The sequence below is a fragment of the Tupaia chinensis genome, unplaced genomic scaffold, assembly GCF_000334495.1.
Source record: "Tupaia chinensis unplaced genomic scaffold, TupChi_1.0 Scaffold143836_1, whole genome shotgun sequence".
Taxonomy (NCBI): Eukaryota; Metazoa; Chordata; class Mammalia; order Scandentia; family Tupaiidae; genus Tupaia; species Tupaia belangeri.
The window spans coordinates 1393649-1417776 of NW_006203686.1; the positions used below are offsets into that span (position 1 = coordinate 1393649).

The 24128-nt window shown below is 45.3% G+C and overlaps 1 protein-coding gene across 1 annotated transcript in view; it reads left to right on the top strand.

Moving 5' to 3' along the window:
- Nucleotides 1–24128, top strand: part of MYO10 (myosin X) — a 267646-nt gene that overhangs the window by 231251 nt on the left and 12267 nt on the right. Inside the window, 10 exon segments of the mRNA XM_014582836.2 lie at nucleotides 14–53; nucleotides 858–1742; nucleotides 2810–2933; nucleotides 11097–11340; nucleotides 13770–13865; nucleotides 16685–16778; nucleotides 18017–18072; nucleotides 20506–20648; nucleotides 20908–21102; nucleotides 23130–23287. Of these exon segments, the coding sequence (XP_014438322.1) occupies nucleotides 14–53; nucleotides 858–1742; nucleotides 2810–2933; nucleotides 11097–11340; nucleotides 13770–13865; nucleotides 16685–16778; nucleotides 18017–18072; nucleotides 20506–20648; nucleotides 20908–21102; nucleotides 23130–23287 (2035 nt within the window).

Genomic DNA, 24128 nt, shown 5'->3' on the forward strand with positions numbered 1-24128 from the left:
ATTTTAGGTAAAGAGAGAGAATGCGAAGGGAAGCCGAACTCTGTGCCCAACAGGTCAGATCGATGTGGGGACGCTGAGCATCACCTACCTCCACTTCCTTCCCAGCTCAAACACTTTAACTAAGAGTCAGAAATGCAGTAAAATAGATACACACTTTAAAAAACAGTAGAAAGATTTAAGAAGACTTGAGAGGGAGTGTTTATGGTGCAGTTTCCACCCTGTGAAGATTGCGTACAATTTATGAGGGTTTACATTTTAGCATAACTCACAACAGTGGGAATTTTCTAAACCGTATAGCTCCCATATGAGTGTGCTAGGGCTATAGTAACCAGATAGCACAGGCTGTATGGCTTAAGCCACGGAAATTGACTTTGCTATGGTTCTGGAGGCTGCAAGTTCAAGATCAAGGAGTCCTTGGGATTGTGTTCTCCAGAGGCCCACCTTTAGTTTGCAGACGAACCCTTCTCTCTGCGTCCTTTCAGGTTTTTCCTTCTTACATGTGAGTCCCTAGTCCCTGGTTTCTCTCTGTGGGTCCTGGGGACCAGGAGGACAACAGTCCACTTGGAGGAGGGCTCTCCCTAATGGCCTCATTTTAACTTAGATGCCATTTTTGTCCTGTCTCCAAATATCACAATCCGAGGTGGTGGCTAGGACATTAACGCTTGAGTTTTTGGTAGTCACATAACCACCACCTTCCATCGTGGTCGCAAAGCAGGAACAATGTGTTTCTTTATTTTATTTGACCTCTTCTTCTTTCCTAACCCTACCCCTCCACCCTAAGCCCCACACCCTAAAGCTAAGTGTCTACCCTACTTCTAAAGGGGAACATTCTGAAATGCACCTTCCCTTACTTCCAGGAGGAGGAGGCGCGGAAACAGCGAGAGCGGGAGGCCTTGCAGAAGAGTGAGAAGGAAGCGGAGCTGACCCAAGAGCTGGAGAAGCAGAAGGAGAACAAGCAGGTGGAGGAGATCCTCCGCCTGGAGAAGGAGATCGAGGACCTGCAGCGCATGAAGGAGCAGCAGGAGCTGTCGCTGACAGAGGCCTCCCTGCAGAAGCTGCAGCAGCTGCGTGACGACGAGCTCCGGAGGCTGGAGGATGAGGCCTGCCGGGCTGCCCAGGAGTTCCTGGAGTCTCTCAACTTTGACGAGATCGACGAGTGTGTGCGTAATATCGAGCGGTCCCTGTCCGTGGGCAGCGAGTTTTCGGGCGAGCTTAGCGAACTCCCTGAGAGCGCGAGTGGGGAGAAGCCCAACTTCAACTTCAGCCAGCCCTACCCCGAAGAGGAGGTCGACGAGGGCTTCGAGGCCGACGACGATGCCTTTAAGGACTCCCCCAACCCCAGCGAGCATGGCCATTCTGACCAGCGCACCAGCGGTATCCGCACCAGCGACGACTCCTCCGAGGAGGACCCCTACATGAACGACACGGTGGTGCCCACCAGCCCCAGTGCAGACAGCACGGTACTGCTGGCCGCATCCACGCAGGACTCGGCCAGTCTGCACGACTCCTCCAGCGGGGAGTCCACCTACTGCATGCCACAGACGGCCGGCGACCTGCCGTCCCCGGATGGTGACTATGACTACGACCAGGATGACTATGAAGACGGTGCCATCACGTCCGGCAGCAGCGTGACCTTCTCCAACTCCTATGGCAGCCAGTGGTCCCCGGATTACCGGTGCTCCGTGGGGACCTACAATAGTTCCAGCGCCTACCGCTTCAGCTCTGAGGGGGCGCAGTCCTCGGTGAGTACCTGCCAGCCTTGTCCTCCTAAAGACGGAAGCAGCAGCCGCCCACGTCCCTGGTACAGCAATTGTTCAATGAAGTCATATCCCCTAAACACAAAGTGTCCAAAGTCACGGTCTTAAATCACTGTGGTTCAGGTGGCCGGACCTCAGATGGCTGATCCTGCAGCTTGAGAAACACACTGGGATGTGTGTGTGCCCAAATCCTGCAAGGAGGGCGAGGTGGAGGAGAGGGGATTGCAGTGTGAGCATTCCTCCTAGGAGGGTGTTCTCATTTTCTTTCCCTCTGTTTCCCTCCAGCAAGCGTAAGCACCCTCTGGCAAAAAGAAAAGAAAAAAATAAAGATCGCCTTAACTGCTTTCTCTTTCCAGAAGTCAGTCTATTGGCATGTGGAACTTCGATGTCCACATTGCAGGTTGAGACAAAGCCCAGAGCCGGAATCTGCCCAAGGCCTGAGAAAACTGGCATTTTAAAGGGAGAGTTTAGTTCTGCTTTGCTGCAGGCTGGGAGGGAGACTGGCCCTGAACCAGAATGGGGCGTGCCATGGGCGTATTGCAGAACTCACCTCACCTAACTTCACGGTCCACACCGTGCTGTCTGTGTTCTGGTCCTGGTTGTAAGGGAGGGATCTTTTGGGTTTAGATATACTCTTTTGTGCATTTATTTATAGCTTACTTTCTTCCCTACTTGGTCACATACTAAATGCTCTCTTAACTTTCAAAGACATCACAGTAATTTTAGCACAGTAATTTTAAGGTAAATTTATACTCTTGCATGGTTTGATTAAATCATCCCCTTAAACAGTAGTAATTTTTAGGATAAATAACCTTTGGAATAAACTTATGTCTTGCATTTTCTGTATCAGTTTTATGTATTAACTGACCATTTGATACGAAAAGGTGGTGGTTTGTAAATCCAATTCCTTAGATTGCCACCCTCCACTGTGACGTTAGGAATCAGGAGCATTTCTTTGTGAGTGTTTCTTCAGTGTTGATGTAACTGGGGATTTCCATTGCTGGTTTCTGTCCCCTTCGTTCACCTTGGGTGTTCTCCCTCCCCCTGTCCAGTTTGAAGACAGTGAAGAGGACTTTGACTCCAGGTTCGACACTGACGATGAACTCTCCTACCGGCGCGACTCTGTGTACAGCTGTGTCACGCTGCCGTACTTCCACAGCTTCCTGTACATGAAAGGTACGGCTGTGCTGGTGTGGAGCAATAGCAGGCGGAAGGTTGGACCAGCCCTCTAGCCTAGTGGTTAAGGGAGCAGGATCTCACATGACCAAAGGTGGTTCGAATCCCAGGACCAGTGGCTTGAAATTGAAAACTACTCAGGCTGTGTGCGCATGTGTGCCCCAAATCCTGAGAAGACGGAGAAATGGAGGAACAGGGCTCTCAGTGGAACTGTGTCCCATTAGGGGGTGTTTTCTCTCTCCCCCTCCCTGTATCTCTCTGGGAAGCACACACACCCTCTGGCAATTTAAAAATAGGAGAAAGAAGCTGAAATGTTGTTTTCACTGAACAGATTGCTTGGTGAGGACTGAGAAAGTCACCCCACCCTTTACCTCCGAGTTAGGTGAGTTAAGTGAGGGGAAGCTGCCATGCCCGTGGGTCTAACGTGGGTGGCGTGGTCACACTGTGGGCCGCTGCCTGACTTCCCCTTATGATCACTGCGTTTCCTCTCCTACTGAGCATTAGAGGACCCAGAAGTAGCACTGCACATGGGGAAAGTACAGCTGAATGAAGGGCCTCGGCCGACCCTCCCAGTGAGATTGTTCCTTTGATATTCTAGTTGGCATTAAGCTTCATACCATCTGAAACCTTACCTTGGAGACCTCGAGGCCTGCTTCTTTTGGACAGTTAATTAATTAGGACCTCATACCCACGCCTCATTCGTGTTCTTGCTTCTGACCGTAAACTCAGCAACAGGAATAGTGAGAAACTGTAACCACCACCAATTTTGGGTGGGACTTTTACACGGATCCTTGTGAGTGGCGGCTGTCTTGTTTCTCATGTGGCCCTGGAGTGAGGAGGACAGGAACAGGGCTGGGCGGGCAGTCCAGGGACGGCAAGGACCTCATCCTGGGTGATGGCCTGGACTTTGCTTCCCTTCCATGTCTTTCCTTCCCCATGTTCTCACATCTTTGGGTTTGCTGTTTGTCTTCCCCAATCTCTTTCTTCTCTGTCTTTATTTAGTTTCCTTTTTCTCCTTCCCACATGACATTTTTTAAAATTATTATTCTGTGTTTCTCTTCTGTTTCTTCTATTCCCTTACTTCTCTCTTATATTTGTCTATTTTTTTTTTCTGAGAGGTTTTTTGCTTTAGGGTGCGTGCGCTTGCCACACAGACAGAGAGAGACAGAGAGACAGAAAGCAGGAAATCAACCCCCAGGGGGGATGGCCATACCACAACCCTTCTCCTCCATTGTCCTCTTGGGATCCTGGGTATGCATGCACACGCGCCTGGCGTGAGTTTAAGCCACTGGGTCTGGGACTCGAACCGCGGTTGACTACGTGGGAGTCCAGCAACATAGCCATTACGCTAACTGCTGGTCCCATCTCTTGTATTTGTCTTTTTTAAAAAGCTTGTTTATTTTATTTTATTTTTGGTTCTCGTCATAGGATGTGTGCACTCACCAGAGAGAGACAGTGTGGGGGAAAATGAGGTATCACCTCCAGAGGGGTTGGGCATACCTCACTCCCTTCTCCTTTGTTCTCGTCTCAGGATTTTTGCCATAGTGTGAGTGAGCACCAGAGAAACAGAGAGAGACAGAGAGACAAAAAGCGAGAAATCACCCCTTAGGTGAGATAGCCATGCCTCAATCCCTTCTCCTCCAGTCTTCTCTTGGGATTTTTGGGCATGCACACACATATGCCCATCAAGCTCCTGGATCTGGGACTTGAACCATGGTCAGCCATGAGGGAGTCCAGCACCTTAACCACCCCCACCTGCTGGCCCCAAAAGTTTATTTTTATTCATGGCAGGAGGGCACATGTACACATACTAGACAGAGAAGTGCCCTCAATGGGTTCCTGTCACACCATGATCCCCTTTCTGTAGCCCTCCAGCATTTCAGGCTAAGGGTACATGGGCACACACCTTCTGTTTTCACCCCAGAGCAGGGAATTTGAACTCATGGTCAGCCATGTGGCTGATTCTTCTTTTTTTTTTGGAGAGGTTTTTTTTTTTTTTTTAAAAACTCGCTATAGGGCGCTTGCGCTCACCAGACAGACAGAGAGAGACATAGAGACAAAGTGAGAAATCACCCCCCAGGGGGGATGGTCACACTGTAATACCTTCTCCATTCTCCTCTCAGGATCTTGGGCATGCACGCACATGCGCCCTGCATGAGTTTTAAGCCACTGGGTCCGGGACGTGAACCACGGTCGACTATGTGGGAGTCCAGCGACACAGCCACTACACTAACTGCTGGTTCCCGCTGATTCATTTTTCATAGAAAAAAAATACATCATGACTTTCCAGAAAACCCAATATTTTTTCTATTTTTCTTCACTTGTTTTTCTTCCCATTTCTTTTTGCTCTGCTCCACCTGTTCCCCTTCTAAAACATGGATCTCATGATTTACATCACTTGTTTGCCTTTTGGATTCTGCCATTTTCAACTCAAATCCACAAAGTGTTCATGAAATTCATCCAGGTTTTTGGGGAAAACCTTTCTAAAGTTTATTTATTTTATGAAAGTGTACACGAGAGAGACATAAGAACTCTTTTTTTTTTTTTTTTTGGAGAGATTTTTTCACTATAGGGCGTGTGCGCTCACCAGACAGACAGAGAGAGACATAGAGACAGAAAGTGAGAAATCACCCCCCAGGGGGCATGGTCACGCCGCAATCCCTTCCCCTCCATTCTCCTCTTGGGATCCTGGGCACGCACGCACATGCGCCCAGCGTGAGTTTTAAGCCACCGGGTCCGGGATGTGAACAGCGGATGACTACGTGGGAGTCCAGCGACATAGCCATTATGCTAACTGTTGGTTCCCAGAAATAAGAACTCTTGAAAGGATCTCACATTCTAGTCTTCATTTACCTCCAGCCCTTCCCAGCCAGCCAGAATCATGGACACACAGGTGTACACCAGCATGACAGGTCAGCTGGGGAATCAAACTCTTGTCTTCCATATAATTTCCAGCACCGTGCAGCTTCGTGCTACCACTGTACCACTGCGACTGGGCCAGTGTGCATTTTTTCTTTCTTTTTTTTTTAGAATTATTTAATTTTGTTATTATTATTGTTATTATTATTATTATTATTAATTTACTATAGGGCATGTGTGCTCACCAGAGAGAGAGAGAGAAAGAGAGAGAAAGTGAGAGAGCAAGCCACTAGATTCAAGACTCAAACCACATCAGCTATGTGGGAGTCCAGTGCCTTGACTGTTAGGCCACCTGCTGGCTCTCTGCCGGTGTGGATTATTATAGGTGTGTTGCAGTGAAGATGACTGAGGGAGTCTAACCATAACCTAATGAGAGTTGGAATACCTAACAAGAGAAAAATGAGAACCTACTGATCCAGTAAGTGTTTAATCAAAGCATCTAAAGATTTTCTCGTATATTTTTTAGATAAAATAAATATAAGCTTTTTATTATTTTTTTCTCCTTCCTCAGTTAATTGCTGTTTCTCCAACTTTGCTTTAAACTTCTCTGTAACATCAATTTTATTTATAATATAACTTATTGAGTTATCACCTCGTTGTTGGATTAAAGCAATTAAGATTAGGAAAAAGTAAAGATATGTTCAAAATGTTGAAAACAAGAAGGTAAGCAGCTGAATTTTGAAACTCTCATAATAAAACAAGTTACTATGTAAACGCAGCATCATTTAATCTTTAGTAAAATTTAAATAAAGTAGTGCCAACGTTTTAGAGAAATCAGTGAAAAAGAAAATCCAATCACTAGCATGTATTTTTGGTCATAAATTCTTACCAGCCAGAGAGCCTACTAAAGTCGTTGACAGGAAATTAATAGCATTGATCAAATTCTTTAAATCAGCAGTTCCCAACAGTTTTGGCGCCAGGGACCAGTTTCATGGAAGACAGGTTTTCCACGGACTAGCTTGACTGTGGTGGGGGTGGGGGAAGATTACGACTTAAAGCCTGCCAACAGATGCAGCTTAATCGGCACTCCCTGATGAGTTTTTTGATGAGTCTGCAAACCGTGGATTTATTGTGCCTCCTTGCAGTCAAACCTCTCTGTTCATGTTAATCAGTATGTGCCGTCTCTCCCCAGCACGGGCATCAGTGCCTCAGCTCCTCCCCAGATCATCAGGCATTAGATTCTCAAAAGGAGCACAAGCTCGATCCCTCACATGCACGGTTCGTGGGAGGGTTCATGCCCCTGTGAGAATCTAGTGCCACTGCTGATGTGACCGGAGGTGGAGCTCAGGTAGTAACGCGAGTGATGTGGAGGCTGTCAATGCAGACGGAGCTTTGCCCACTTGCCTGCCATTCACCTCCTACTGTGTGGCCTAGAACCCCAATTTTGCTCTACAGCTCAGGGGTTTAGGACCGCTACTCTAATTAATGCATTGTCAAGAGAACATCTAGAATTGCAGAGGAAGGGCTGGAAGTGAGAGCTGTTAACAAAAGAGGGTGCTTGGGGACCAGCAGATGGTGTGGTGGTTAAGGCGCTGGACACTCCCACATGGCTGACCAAAGTTTGAGTCCCGGACCTCCTGGTGGCTTGCTTTCTTACTTTCTCTTTCTCTCTCTCTGTGTGTGTGTGTGTGTGTGTCTGTGTGTGTGTGTGTGTGTGTGTGGTCAAACTGAAATAAATGAATGAATAAGCCAGCAGGTGACATGGTGGTTTAGGGTGCAGGATTCCTGCATGACCTACCGTAGTTCAAGTTGCAGACCTTGTGGTTTGCTTTCTCATTTTCCTCCTCTCTCTTTCTCACTCGGTCCCTCTCGGGCCAAATTTAAATAAATAAATAAATAAGTTCAATAAAACAATTTAAAAATTTAAATAAATGAATAAATAAAATTAAATTTTAAAAATTCTTTAAAAAATAAAAACAGAAGAGGGAGCTAAATGGTAGTGCAGCGAGGCTGACACACATGCGAACATTCCAGTTTTTAGGTTGAAGACCTCCTTCATTATGCTGTATACATCCCTGTCTGTAATCAGACTGGCCAGGCCTGGGGGTGGGTTTCAGCGAGGGGAACCTATTGGAGGCGCTATTGGTCTCTGTCTCTCTGTCTCTGTCTCTCATGTTCATGGAAGAAATAGACAGATACGGATCCCACGTGACTGACCACATGGTTTAAGTCCCAGACTCAGTGATTTGAGAAATGCTGGGTGTGTGTACATGCCCAAAAATCCTAAAAGGAGGGCGAAGTGGAGAAGAAGGGATTGCAGCATGACCATGCCCCGTGGGGAGTACTTTCTCACTTTCCTTCTGTCTTTGTTCAGTGAGCATACACAGTGAGGTAAAAGTAAAGACAACAAAGCAAAGCAAAAGAGCAATGGATATAAATAAACTAGTGGTGGAGGCTATTATGATACTTGTTCTAATCTTTCAAACAATTGTGACTAAGCTTTATCAAAGACTATGAGATAATAGAGTGACTTCGTACCACCACTTCCCTCTAGGCTTGTTTTGAGAAACCCAGATTCAGTTCGCAAACCAAATCATAATGTTTTATCTCATAGTCTGCTGTTCGGAAACAGCTTGGAGCTTGGCAGGATCACAGGGGATAGTTCAGATAGGAGGAGGAGGAACAAGCTATGGCTGATGAAGCGAGGGCGCGTGTGTCCTTCGCATCTGATGGAAACCAGTGGCATCGTTGCCTTACGTATTCCACTTGAGGCCAAGTTCTGTCATCACTGATGCCATGATTGGAGGATTTATCTTCTAAAGTCTGTTTTAAACCTTTATATGTTTGGGGGCTAGCCAGTGGTGTAGTGGTTGAGGCCTCATTGGTTAAGTGGTTCGGGGTCCTGATGGCTGGAGAAACACACAGGGCGCTTGTATGTGGATGCCCAAAATCCCAAGAGCAGAATGGAGGAACATGGACTGTAGTGTGGCCATCCCCTCTGGAGGGTGATTTTTCACTTTCCCTTTCTCTCTCCCTTTTGTCTCTCTCCAACAGGCACGTGTGCCCTGTAGCAAATTTTTAAAAAGGGGAAGAAATGCTTCCTTTCTTATTTTAATCTATAAAAGGAAAGTATTTTGTTTATACCTTATTCATATCTTTTTTAAACTTATTTATTCCATGAGTGAGACAAGGAGGCAGAAATCCCAAAGAGGCCCATACACCAATGTCCATCAGTCTCAGTCAGCCCAGAACATGGGTCCTGTGCCTCCTGTCTGTCTGCCCAGGGAGGTCCCAGGATGCAAGCTGATAACCTCTTCCCACCTTCTCCACCACTGTACTACCTCCCAGCCCTTTGTAGTCATTGTAAATACTCATGTTTAAATATCCCTTATTTTAATGTTTTTTAAAATTTTATTTATTCATTCATTTATTTTTTTAATTTGACAGAGAGAAAGAGAAAGAAAGTGAGAAAGCAAGCCACCAGGTCCTGGACTCAAACTGTGGTCAGCCATGTGGGAGTGTCCAGCGCCTTAACCACCATGCCACCTGCTGGTCCCCCCCCACCTTATTTTAATTTTTATGACTGGCTGATCAAAACATGTGTGGACCTTTTTTAAAGAATTAATTATTTAAATGAATTAATCTTTAAATTTTTAAAATTTGCTGTAGGGCACGTGTATTCACCAGTGACAGCACCTCAACCACCACACCACCTGCTGGCCCCAATGTGTAGACTTTCTATCATGTATTATTGAAGTAGATAATGTTCTTTAGTGTATTCATTAAAACAGAATTTTGAATGGTACAGTAGTTGTCCAGTGTCACTCTTCAACGGCCTTGGGGAATCTAGTATACTAAGATAAAATGATCCTGCTAGAAGAGTAAAGACATCATTTATTTTTATCCTATGAAAGATAACATCTGCATATTCTTCATAATTTCCCTCAAGGAAAAGGAAACTTTCCATTAAATCAAGTACAGCTAAATTCTCATTTTTTTTTTTTTAAATTCAGTCTTTAAATTTCTTTTTGGACTCTGTTTTGACTCACTTTTATATACCTTGTGCCTACAAGCCATTTTCAGAGGCAATGCCTTTGTTTCAAAAGGATGTGTTTAATGCCAGCAAGTGGCATGGTGGTTAAGAAGCTGGATTCCTGCATGGCCAACCTCGGTTTGAGTCCCAGACCTGACCACTTGCTTTCTCACTCTTCCCCTCTCGGTCTCTCTCTGGTCAAAACTGAAGAATAATGAGACTGGCAGGGGGCATGGTGGTTAAGAGCGCTGGACTCCCACATGGCCAACTGTAGTCTGAGTCCCAGATCTGGTGGCTTGCTTTCTCACTTTCTCTCTCTTTTTCTCTCTCTCGCTCCCTTCCCCTCTGGTCAAATTAAAATAAATAAATAAAGTTAAATAAAATAATTCTTTTTAAAAAATTGAAGAATTATTATATAAATTTTTTTTTAAAGATGAATTTATCCCTTTATTCCTATTTTATTTTCTTATGCAAATTATACTTTATTACTATACTCTGGAATTAGTGATGATTCTTGTTCTGCATTTTCCTAATGAAGAAGGAAATGTCTAAATTTTTTTTTTATTTTTAATTTTTATTTATTTATTTATTTATTTATTTTTGGAGAGATTTTCACTGTAGGGCGCGTGTGCTCGCCAGACAGACAGAGAGAGACATAGAGACAGAAAGCGAGAAATCACCCCCCAGGGAGGATGGTCACGCCACAATCCCTTCTCCTCCATTCTCCTCTCGGGATCTTGGGCACGCACGCACACGTGCCCGGCGTGAGTTTTAAGCCACCGGGTCCGGGACACGAACCGCGGTCGACTATGTGGGAGTCCAGCGACATAGCCATTACGCTAACTGCTGGTTCCCGGAAATGTCTAAATTTTGACATCATTTAAATTAAGTTGCCATCGCTGGGGCATTTAGAGAGGAGCCTGATCCATGTCTATGGAAATCAATGGTTCTCACTCCTGGCTCTTGACTCATTCCTGGGCTGGGAGGTGTGTTCCTTACTTGCTCCTTAGAAAGATTCTCAGCTAAGTGAGTTGGAACACCCTGAATGTAGGGAAGGGACAAGGTCCCTGTGCAGTCTGAGCGAGCTGGCGTGGTGGCTGCTCAGCACACCCTGACGTGAGCCAGCAGCACGGTCCATCACGGGGTCTCTGAGCGAGCTTCAGCAGGTGCAGAGGTAGACAGGCTAAGTCTTAAGACCTGCTGAGGATATGGTTATCATCCAGTTTGATCAGATTTTCTTAATTTGCTCTTTACCCAATTGTGGGCAACAGGTGGCTTAATGAACTCCTGGAAGCGCCGCTGGTGTGTCCTCAAGGACGAAACCTTCCTGTGGTTCCGCTCCAAGCAGGAGGCCCTCAAACAAGGCTGGCTCCACAAAAAAGGTGGTGGCTCCTCCACTCTGTCTAGGAGAAACTGGAAGAAGCGCTGGTTTGTCCTCCGCCAGTCCAAGCTGATGTACTTTGAGAACGACAGCGAGGAGAAGCTCAAGGGCACTGTGGAAGTCCGGACGGCCAGGTATGGATGCGGCCGTCGGGTGGTGCTCCAGGCTGCTTGGGTGTTGAGGCCAGTGGTTGCTGGGCTGCACTGTGCAAGTGCCTTGCAGCAGGGGCCAGTGAGTGTCCATCGAGTCCTCATTTTGGTTCTGGCCACGGAATTACCAGAAAGCTGGGAAACAAGACTCTATCTATGAATAATTTGTGTTTTGTGCTTACATTCAGACATGGTTCAGGAAGAGTAGTGTGGGTAGGGAGCAGCTGGCTGAGAGTCCTTTTCTGGAACATGTCACACTTTCAATTCTCCCGCACTCCAGCTGTGAGCTGACAGATAACTTAGCTAGGTTGAGAGCAGCCTGACGATGTGGGTGGGGTGTTTTCTGAACTGAGCCACTTGGTCTTCCGCTCCTGTACCGGTGTTTGATATACCAGCCCTCAGTGTTCCCAGTTTTTAAATCCAATAGAACTCTTTTACTGGCATCCCCTTATAAAACCAAAGTCTTAGACTTTGGGACTGGTATGTTTGTTAAAAATTAAGTATTATGTTTTCAGAAATTTTTTAGAGTTAGGATAGCTGTTTTTCTTGGGTAACTGGATACTTAACAGGAAAACTTACTTTGGGATAACCCATAGCCAATGCTTTACTCAAAACTGAGCAAACACAGGTATTTAGAAAACTGGTAAAATAAGCTTGGAAATATCACATGAATGCCTGAAGTCATGAAACTTGAATGTTAGACTCTATTTTTCAATAGCCAGCATTGGGCTGACCTTCATTTTATGTTTTGGAACAATTTATTATAGAAAATTTCAATCATGTCCAAAAGAAGGTGGAAGAATGTAGTAAGACCCAGGTACATTTTCGCGGCTTTCATGACCGTACACCCGTGACCGAGTGTTACATCTATAACCCCTCCAGCCGGCTCCCTAAACTGTGACGTTTTCTAAACCATCTCCCTGATACCATATACATTTTAGTATGCACTTAAAGAGTCTTTTCAGTACCTACTCAGAATACAATTATCACATATAAAAAATAACATTTCCTGGGGCCAGCATGATGGTTAAGGTGCTGGGCTCCCAGGCCAATCACGGTTTGAGTTCTGGACCGGGCAGCTTGAAATTCATACCAGGCATGTATGCATGCATGTGCAAAACTCTGAGGGGAGAATGGAGGAGAAGACATTGTGACATGGCCAACCCCCCCCCCCCCCCCAGGGAGTGATTTCTCACTTTCACTCACTGTCTCTCTCTCTTTCTCTCTGATGAGCACACATGCCCTATGGTAAAAACCTTAAAAAAAAAAAATAACAAATAACCACACTCCAGTTATTGATGGGTTTCCCCAGATGCCTTTTAAATAGAAGTAGTAGTGTTCTGGTTGGTTTGGGTTTTATAGTTTCTTTCTTCAAATCAGAATAAGGTCTACACCGTGTAGTTAGTTTTTAGGTCACTCAAGTCAATCAATCTCTCTCATTGCCAAGGGCACTTGTGCTCACAGAAAAAAAAAGACCAAGGACATGGTCACACCACAATCCTTTTTCCTCTATTTCTCTATCCTATCAGGACTTTGGGCATGCATGCACCTGCACTAGATGTGTTTTCCAAGCCATCAAGGCCAGGCCTCACACTGCTGTCAATGTGGGATCTGGCTCCCCATCCAAAAAGTTTGTAGAAAAACAAAGTTAAAATACTAGTTTATTTTAACACAGAAACATTTGAAATTTTTTATCTGTGGTAGTTTTTTTTTTTTTTTTCATAACATATTTTCTATGAACTTTTTGAAGGTCCCTGGCATCAGCATCTCTGGTCAGATCCCAGCATCTGCTTGGGTTTTACCCTAACTTTGTTAACCTGGTCTACCAGTTTTATACCTCTAGTGTTGTTTAGGAATATTGAGGTGAAGTCAAGATGACCCAGAGATCCAGAAACACCCTACCCTGCTCTTCAGCCTCTGACACCCTAATGGGAACAGTGTTGCAGTATCAGGGCAGAGTGTACAGCCCAAACCTTGAGTATCCAAGGGAAGCCGAGTTCTGGAAACCTGAGGCAAACTTGAGAATCGCTTACTCTAGACAAGGTCACATTTTAGACTTCTTTCCTTGTAGATCAGAGAGAGTTAAAGAAAGTTGCAGGTATCCGGAGGGGGGTAGATGAGTGAGCTGAGTTAAGGCCTGCTAGGGCCAGAACAGGCAGACATTGGGTAGGCCAGTGTGAGAAGAGGGAGGTCCCTCCATCCACGAGTCAATGCCTCCCTCTTGGAAACAGAAGCAGCCTGACTTCCCCTAGAAGTTACAAGAATTCATCATTTCTAATAGGAAGAACAGGGCGACTAATGTGGGTATACAGTTTCTTTGGTTGCTAATTCTAATTCAGCCATTAATTTCATGAAATTGCCTTCTATTATTATGAATTCTGTGTTCCTGATTTGCTGCCTTTATTTCTTTGCAGAGAGATCGTAGATAACACCAGCAAAGAGAATGGGATTGATATCATTATGGCTGACAGGACCTTCCACCTGATCGCCGAATCCCCGGAAGATGCCAGGTGAGGTCCGCGCTGCAGGTGCCATGTGGAACCACGTCCTTCCACATGCACCATGCGGGCATCACACAAAAGGGACACTGCTGACCATACAGGCTTTCAAATGGTTTTCATCGATTTTCTAGTTGGGTTTTTTCATCTAGGATAACAAAAGACCTGAGTCTTAAGAGGTTTATGTACTTGTCCCTTGGGAATCTTTCCCAGGGCAGATGTGTTCAAGTACAGCACAGGATTCGAGAGTCCCAGCCTCAAATGCCACTTGCGTGACCCCTTATTATTTCCATTCAGGCTGTTCTTGTCACTAGCAGCGGTGGAAATTGCACAGCTACTTAGAGCTTTGAAAGGGAACAGCTTATGTTTGCATAAGGTTGAAAGAGCGGGGCCGTTAACCATGGCTATTGAAATAAATGAGAGTGCTGTGGCATTTGGAGCACTTTAAAGGTGTTGCTATGAAAGCATTTGGTAGAAGAGATACTCACTTCTGTAAAACTTACTACGTTTCAGGCTGTATTCTGAAATGCTTCATGTACATTGATTGGCTCATTTAATCCTCATGACGATGCTGTGGGGGAGGTGTTAATTATTATTACCACAATCTGCATTTCGTGGAGTAAGAAACTGAGGTATAGCAAAAGGAAAGTTTGGGACACATTGCAGGCCCAGTTTTATTGAACAGACTCATGAAGTGGCTTGCATTTCTCGCTTAAAGAACTTGTATATTTGACTGAGCTCAAAGGAGAGTGGTGTCCTTCGATGGCTGGGCAAATTGTCTGCTTGTCCTGGACCTCTGGTTTCTGTATTGGAGTACTGGGGAGAAGTAGCACAAAACTAAGGAGAGTTGCTTTTGGCTGTTCAGAGTGACACATTTCAAGGTCACATAGTGATGTGACACAGTGGAACATCTGTCCCCTCTATTTCTGTGAGTCTGTGGTGTCATATTGGTTCATCTTCTCCAGATATCTTCTACTGATATTTATGAGGTGACATCCAATAGCCTATAGTCTTTGATTCTGAGCCCAGAAATCATTAGAACTTTCTAGCCAATTCTAAGGACGTCTCGCCACCCTGTGCCCTGTGAATATTTCTGTGTTGATATAACACCATGGTAGCGGCATGGAGCCTAAAGACATCAGAAAGTAATTCTTCCCATGAGAACTAACTCAAACCCTGTTTGGGCCCATAAATTACGACACAAACTGGAAAAACAAGCAGACCTGGAATTACAGCCCCTCATTCCAGCTGGGACTCCTGGAGGCCACATGTGGTTTTTGTGGTCCAGAGAATGCCCATGGCTCTTCAGCTGAATTACAGGCCCAGCATTTGGCAGCTGCCCTGTCTCTTTTATGCCATGATGAACCTGCTAAATTTAACATTTGGAATATTTTAGCCCAGGACTTTTCCCCTTGACCAGTGGAACACTTTTTGAAAAGTTCCCCTTCAGATTCCAAGCTATACTTGATTCAGAAGAAATAATTTACAAATTTACGTGTATCACCTATATAGATTGAAAATATAGCAGATGTTATTCTTTGGGTGAGTGATGCCATGAGGCCTGTGCCTTGAATGTATGTGTAATTCAGTGTTTGACTTCAAGTGTTTGGAGTTTAGTAAAGCAGAGGTTGTGTTTTGTGCTTTACTGCAAATAAATTTCAAACCCTACCTTTCAAAATGGGCATTATTCTCTCACTTAAATATCCTCTTACTTACCAAGTACACTCTGCTGTACTTCAGAGGTCGGAGTCTGTGTATATGTATCTTGGAAGCCTCCTGCAGGAGAGGCATGCCCCAGCAGCCCTCGTATTTGGTACCCCTCACATTTTGCAGCTGCTTAGTAAATATTGAATGGATGGATGGCTCTCTGTGGGCATCTTCCTCATGTGTGTAGTGCATTTCTAGTTATATTAGGACTTTGATCCTACCCGATTTTTCTGGAGTTGACATATTTTTATTTACTTTCTGACTCTGATGAGATTGGAAGTGAGAAGCTCATTTGAAATGATGATGGAAGAGTTCTCTGGTCAAAATAATTTTCCCCTCTCTGTGCGACACAACTGGTTTTGATTTCCGGCTCTCCCGTGGTTTTATTGGCTTGAGCAAAAAACCTGTCAAGTGGTTAGACACCTACGCTGGGACTGAGTAGAGAAATAGAGAGACTGCAGGGCCTTCCTAGGATGGTACTCTTACATCGTGTCCTTCTTACCTTGAAATTTATTTTCCTAAAAAAGAAAGGTGCCAGAATATGCCCTGGGTAATAAATGAGATCTTCAATAAAGATCCTTGGTATAATAAGTGCAGTCAGGCACCACATAACGATGTCTCTGCCCACAGTGGCCCACATGAACGACAGCGTTCCCAGCCGGTTATCACAGGCCTGCCACACGGCCTCTGTGTGTAGAAGACTGTGCCCTGGGGCTTGTAAGCTCAGTTTGTGGTGATTGCACAAGGACGATATTGCCTAACCATGTGTTTTGCAGAACACGTCCTTGTCATTAAACAGCACGTGACTATATTTTGGGTGGCATGAGGGTTTCATTTTTGCTGCTAGTTTCTTAAGGGATTCGCTGTCATCATCCAAAGTCTCTGAAGGTCTGGGGGGCCTAGAGGAGAAGGTCTTCCATTGACCTCAAGTTGGCACCTGGGATACCAATAGATACTGACGGGTGCTTTGGTTGCTGTTGTGGTGTGAAATGCACGTGTCCGTACGAGAGGCAGACAAATGGAAAGCCATGGAGCCCACACTGAGAATATAAAAAATATGAAGGACACCTGGTTTTGCCGATCCCAGGTTGGAGCTCCTGACAGTTGTCTCTTTTTCCCCACAGCCAGTGGTTCAGCGTACTGAGTCAGGTCCACGCATCCACGGACCAGGAGATTCGGGAGATGCATGACGAGCAGGCAAACCCACAGAATGCCGTGGTGCGTGGGCACTGGCTACAGAGGTGGGGAGGGAGGCCAAGGAAGGCAGTCAGGATGGCAGAGAAGGCAGGACTGGCAATTTCTAGTTGTTTTGTTCTGCTTTTATGAGTGCAGTGCTGGCCGCATGGCGGTTCAAGGAGCCAGGTCTCACTTAGCCAGCTGCATGGTTTGAATCCAACCCCTGAGGGCTTGAAAAACACCACGGGTGCAGGTGCATCTGCGTGTGTGCCCAAAACTCCAACAGACTCCCATGTGTCCCCCATACCTCTGAGTCTTAAAAGAGCAAAAAGAAATCTCAAGTTTTATGAAGTCATGAAGAATATTACACTTTTTCTTCAGAGGATTTAGTGAATTCTCAGTTGTATTATCTCCTATTCCATTCCAGACACATCTACAAAGTTATAAAGTCCTAATTTAGAAATAAAGTTTTATTTCCTCCTATGAAAAACTTAAAATCAAATAACATTTCTTCATAGAATAAGTGTAAAATTTAATGAAATGTTCCATGTATACATCAGAAAACGGGTACTATTGAAAGAAGTTCTTAAATGCTCTTCACTGATGGTAGTTTGAGAACAAAAAGGAATGATTAATTTATTAATTAGTTTTTCAGAATTATTTTTATTTAACTTTATTTATTTGTTTATTTTATTTTAATTTGACTAGAGAGGGACAGAACAAGAGAGAGAGAAAATGAGAAAGCAAGCTGCCAGGTCTGGGACTCGAACCGTGGTCGGCCATTTGGAAGTCCAGCAGCTTTAATCCATCATGCCACCTGCTGGACCCTGATTGATCTATTTTTAAAAAAATAAATGGAATATAGATTCTGCCCTCACTAGAGGCTGTCTGTACTTTGTCAACAAAGGAGATCTTACTTAGATAATTACTATTTTGAAGTTCCCTTAAAAAAGAAGGAAGCAAGCTGTCAGGTCTGGGACTCGAACCGTGGTCGGCCATTTGGAAGTCCAGCAGCTTTAATCCATCATGCCACCTGCTGGACCCTGATTGATCTATTTTTAAAAAAATAAATGGAATATAGATTCTGCCCTCACTAGAGGCTGTCTGTACTTTGTCAACAAAGGAGATCTTACTTAGATAATTACTATTTTGAAGTTCCCTTAAAAAAGAAGGAGCCTTTTTTGTTTGCTTGTTCAGGGAATTGTAGTCTAGGGACATTATCATCATGGGCACCCTACATTGGTGGTGATCTCACTCACTCCCTTTCTGTTTCTTTCCAGGGCACATTGGACGTGGGACTGATTGATTCTGTGTGTGCCTCTGACAGCCCTGACAGGTAAGCTCACATGTGGCTCTTCAAAAGCTCAATTCATGAGGGCTCCACTAGGTGGCACAGTGGTAAAAGACCATGCTCTGGGATGCTGATGTACACGGAAAGTTTCTGGGTTCAAGTCTGGAGACCTCCCTGAATATTCCAGGCACACAGGGGTCTATGATTCGGGGGTGGGCTATGGCATCAAGACCCCATTGGGATGCTTTGTTTCTCTCTTCTTCCTTGTCTCTCATACATATGTATGTATACGTGTGTGTGTGTGTGTGTGTATGTAAAATGGATTACCTGCATGTGCCCACAGGGCATCCTGCTGTTTGGCATCTTCTTTCTTTAGTGGGCTGTGATGTTACGCTACATTGTGTGTTCCCACCCTGCCAACTCCAGCAACCCAAGGCTTTCTTAGTCCCAATTTTATATTATTTGGAAGCCTTCTCTGGGTATCTCTGGAGTACTGGAGGAAACAGTGGAAACCTAATTTAAACAATTTTAAAAAGGAATAATGGGTGGAATATTCTTCACTCGGAGACAGGGACACACTTAGGATTCATGGAAAATGGAATTTTAGCCTAGGGGAGGGGGTAATTCCCCTTTCTAAGCTAAGGAAGAACCCAAAGAGGATCCCAATGATAATGTATTTATCAAATGATAGCATATTAACAAATTAAACCATAAACATTCATTTTCTTTGGCATTTTAAATTTCACTCTGTCCTTATAATAGCATGTTTTCGGTTTTGCTCTTTGAAGGCAAATCATCTTCAGAGAAAATCTTAAGCAGTCTTTACACGCAGTGAGCTCTGTTTTTCTGTTTCTGTTTTTCTTTGCTGCTGGTAATTTCTGTTTCTGGCCTGCAGCAGACTTGAAGAAGAGTTGCTCTAGGGACAGAGTTAGAATCTAAAGTGACTTCTGCCCTCAGTAAGGTAGACAGGAAGTGCATACGAGTGTACTAAAATTGTCAACACGAGAGAGTACCTACTAGGCAGAATTAGAGAGGCCCCGGCCCTCACTATTGACAGGCTCTCTGGGCCCTGGATCTTTTGTTTTCAGTAGCCGACTTCCACCATCGTCCCCGGCTTGGCGGCCTGACAGGTGACTATTCTGTCAGTGAGCCAAGCCCACCACCTCACTGGCCCAGGCTCACCATGTGATGGTCCCTGGCTAGAACTTTCCATCCTTGTCAGGTTTCTCTCTCTTTCTCAGGTGCCTACCTTTCTCCCTCCCCAGCTATATAAAAATCTATTTTTTTCTTTTAACCCTTACGGGGTGGGGCCTGCTAGGTGGCATAGCTACAGTACACTACTCAGGCATGCTGGGGACGTGTAAGATCATGGATTCAGTTCCCCAGCCCATCTGCCTGTGTCAGGCACACACACCCATAGTCCTGACTGGCCGGGATTGCAGCCCGAGACCCTGTTGAGGGTGTGGTTTGTCTTTCTCTCCTTGTTTCCTTTCCAACCTGACTGTGAAAGAAAGAAAAGAAAAAATTTTTTAAGAATTATTTTTAACTTTATTTTATTCATGTATTTATTCATTTTAATTTGACCAGACAGGGCCAGAGAGGGGGATGGGAGGGAGGAAGGGAAAGTGAGAAAGCAAGCTACCAGGTCCAGGACTTGAACCTCAGTCGGCCATGTGAGAGTCCAGCACCCTTAACTACCAGGCCACCTGCCGACCCACCAAAAAAAGGAAAAAATTAAGGGGCATCTCAAGTTCAACTTTTTTGCATAGCTTTGCCCACCCACTACAGTTCACTTAACTTTTTTTTTAACTTTCATAGCACTTAACTACAGGGAACATTTGAAAACTTGCAGGAAAGAGTTCATCCTCACTAGCTCAGTTAGGAGAATTAACATAAGCAAGGGCCAATGAGAGATCAGGGCAATGCCACACAAAAGGAAGTGTGAGGGAGAAGGTAAATTTCCATTGTCATGTTAGCCCTCGTTAGGTGGCTTTGGAAACATGGGCCCAGGCGGCTTTTTGTCCCAGGCATAATCAGGTGTATAAGATGTTCCACTTACTAATACAGCTGTTTACTGATCCTCTTCTATTACTGGTGTCTGACATTTCACTACCAACCCACAGAAATACTATCCAAGGCAGAAAGAAATTGACTTTGGAGAGGCATCAGAAAAAATTTTCCCCCACCGTCACCTTATTTAGCCTTCCCGGAACTGAGCTGCATCTGGAAAATTTTGCATGAAGCAGTATTTTCCCTTCCAGGACCTTCAAGATGAGTGTGTCGCTCCAAGTTTAGAGGTTAATGATGCATAAAATAAACCCTGCAGAAATGAGCAGGGTTTGCCTGAGTATAAAACAGCAATAGCAGAGCGGGGTGTGTGTCTGTGCCCCAGGAGAGAGGCCGGTCGCCTCGGGTCACACGGGGGCAATGCTGCCGGCAGGGCTGAGCGCATTGGCTTCTGATCTTCCTGTCACTCAGGCCCAATGCGTTCGTGATCATCACGGCCAACCGCGTGCTGCACTGCAACGCCGACACGCCGGAGGAGATGCACCACTGGATAACGCTGCTGCAGAGGTCCAAGGGCGACACCCGAGTGGAGGGCCAGGAGTTCATCGTCAGAGGTGACCACAGCGCCGCTTCCCCGAGTCCCACTTGCATGCGCACCGATACCCGCAGCGTTTCTATTTTGAGCAGATATTCTGAGTCATTCAGACTCTCAGAGCTTTCAATTATAATCAGATAGGAAGTGATTTGATTTGGCCATTTTCTAGCAAGTAGTAGCAATGCGACCCGTTTGTCCTAAGCATTATGCACATGATGGCGTGGTATTTGGGGATTCATGTCACTGCTTTTGATTTACACATTGACCTCCCGTGCCAGGATGGTTGCACAAAGAAGTTAAGAACAGTCCAAAGATGTCTTCCTTGAAGCTGAAGAAGCGGTGGTTTGTGCTAACCCACAACTCCTTGGATTACTACAAGAGCTCGGAGAAGAACGCCCTGAAATTGGGCACCCTGGTCCTTAACAGCCTCTGCTCGGTCGTCCCCCCAGATGAGAAGATATTCAAAGAGACAGGTAACCAGGCTGCATGGCATCGTCATCGTAGCTGGGCCCGAAACCCTAAGCACCAAATCTTAACCAGGCTGGGCTGGCTCTGAGCAAAGCAGTGCGAGTCCTACCTAGAGTGTGTGCTGTTCCCTTGCAAGGGAAGCTCTTTCTTGTTGATCTGTCTTCTGGAGCTGTCTGTGGGTAGCTGTGTGAACACGTAGTATTTAAACTGGAATAGAGAGTTTTTGATTTATGGAGTGGTAGGAAGATCTTGCAAGGAAAAGGAAATGTAAACGAACACAAATTATCCTACAGGGCCCAGTCGTGGTGGCACAGACAGTAAAGGTACCACTGTGCTGTGCTGGGACCCTATGGGAGGCCCAGGTTCGAATGTGGACCCAGCGTTGGGCACACTCATGATTCTGGCTTGACTGAGAGGCTGGGATTGCGAATTGTAGCATGGTGAGACCCTGTCAGTGGTGCCTGTCCCTGGCTTGTGCATGCACTCTTTCTCTCATAACAAAAGAAATAAGTATAAATTTTTTAAAGTTAAAAAAGAAAAAGACCATCTTCCAGGAAGCTGCTTTTATTTATTTATTTTAGAATTATTTAATCATATTTATTATTATTATTATTATTATTTAATTTGCTATAGGGCACATGTGCTCACCAGAGAAGGAGAAGGAAAGTGAGGAAGCTAGCTGACAGGTTTGGGACTCAAACCACCATCAGCCATGTGGGAGTCTGGTAACTTAACCACCATGCCACGTGCCTTATATGCACATGTTTTTGACTTTTCACTATCATAACGTGAGAGTCATGTAACTGGTGGAAGATAAATCCTGGGCCTGACAGTGGTGCGGGGGTCAGACGCGGTGCTCTGCATAGCAGTCGCACACGGCCAAGTTTGCATTCAAGGTCAGAGACCTCCTGCCTCCCTAAGGCTGCCGGGCATGTGATATCTGTGGTCTGGGCTGGCTGAAGGCTGGGGGTGGATCACAGCATCGGCACCCTGGTGGGAATGCTGTCTCTGCGTCTTTCTTTTCTGTCTCTTATGCACATGAAAAAAATTAACTAAAAAAGAAAAAAAGCTACCAGGCCAGTCAGCGGTGTGGTGGTTAAGGTGCTGGATCCCACATGGCCAGCTGAGCAATTTGAGTCCCAGACCTGGTAGCTTGAAAATCAAGCCAGGCACACACAGGGCGTGTGTGTATATGCATGTTCAAGATCCCAAGAGGAGAATGGAAGAGAAGGAATTACTGTGTGACTATCTCCCTGGGAGGTGATTTCTCCCTTTCTCTGTCTGTCTCTGATGAGCACATGCACCCTATAGCAAAATTTAAAAGTAAAAATAAAACAAAAGATAAACCTGTCAGTGGACTTAGCCTAGTGACATTTTTAAAACCAGATAGGTAAGCTTAGAAGTGTTTTTCATTTTTGATTTATTTGTGGAATTATAAAAAAGTGTTTCTAGAAGATTGCTTCTATTTTTGCTGTTAGTTATGATTTTGTGCTTTTTCTGCAGTTCCTGGGCCTGTATGAGGTTTAGGGGATCGTTCACACAGCCGTCTCTGAACAACTGCTTAGCATGAGGGTTCTCTTCTGAAGGTAGAGATGAAGGAAAGGAGAGAAGAAACAGGAAGTGAGAAGGGAGGTCGGAAATTTAGGGAGAGAGTTCATTTTACAGCCTAGAAAGGAAAATGTTCTTTCTCTGAGAACAAATGTAATACTTTATCTTTATGCATTAATTCTGGGTTTAGCATTTGAGTATTTGTCTTCTCTTTTCTACCACAAACTCCATAGTGTAAGAAGTACAGTTTTCATTCACCATCAGATATCTGCATGCCTTGGTGTGTGTAGGAATTCAGAATGTTTATCGAATTAAACAAGGAATTAATTAAAGGGGCTTGGGTCAGAGGTGACATAGGGTTGCACTACTGCTGAATTGAATTTCGGAGCCTCTCGGCCTTGGAGGTACGTGTTGACACGTGTGCACCTCCGCCATTGGCCCTGGAGGCGACGTGGACAACGTGTATGCACCGCTGCCGTTGCAGGCTACTGGAACGTCACCGTGTACGGGCGCAAACACTGCTACCGGCTCTACACCAAGCTGCTCAACGAGGCCACCAGGTGGTCCAGTGCCATTCAGAATGTGACCGACACCAAGGCCCCGATTGACACCCCCACCCAGCAACTGATTCAAGACATCAAGGTAAGACAGGCACCCGCTAGCCAGGGAGCCTCGTGGCTCACCGACTCTACCCTTGCGAAGTAGAGACCTTGACAGTGTCAAGCTCAGTTTTCATTCTGTCATCAAAACTAGCACCCTGTCAAATTTGGGTTAGAGTAAAGAAAAAATATGTGAAATTTGGTGGTAAAATTTTATGCTAAAAGTACTTTGTCTACAAGGAGGTTTGAGATGTTGCTGCTGAGTTAAGCCCAACTGTTGGGCCTCTCAGGCAGGACAATGTCTGCAATTCTAGCCATAGTGCTCCCTGGTCTCGGGGATGCGATCTGTTTTGGCGACCACCTCAGCCCCAGCTGGGACTGGGACCTTCTACTCTCATCATGAGTCTCTAGACCACACGGGCGGGTTCAGAAAGGGCCCAGATATGTCAGATTTGTCATGAACACTTGGGGTCCCTGTCACACAGCACCAAATACACAGAAGCTCCAGATCTCCGGACTGACATTGATCATGTTAAGTGGTAACTTCCTGTTGATGAAGTTTAGTTGCTCAGAAAACATAGGGGATTCTTCAAAAAGTGCACAGGAGTATGCGTTAGGAAACACTATGCCTGGGTTTCAAAATATTTTGTACTCTTAATTCTATTTCTCTGTGACCTGGTTGAAGTCCCTGTGTGTAAATGAACAGATGATGAAATGACAGCCCCGAACCAGGTTGTTGTGCTCGTTGTCCAGGAACAGACGTGGAGACTGGCATGTTCTGGTTGCATTGCCAACCTAGCTGGTCCGTCTCTCACGTAGGACCGAGTCGAGCGAATCGCTTTGACTGCTGTTCCTTCTCAGGATCCGTGCAGGCAGGTGCTGAG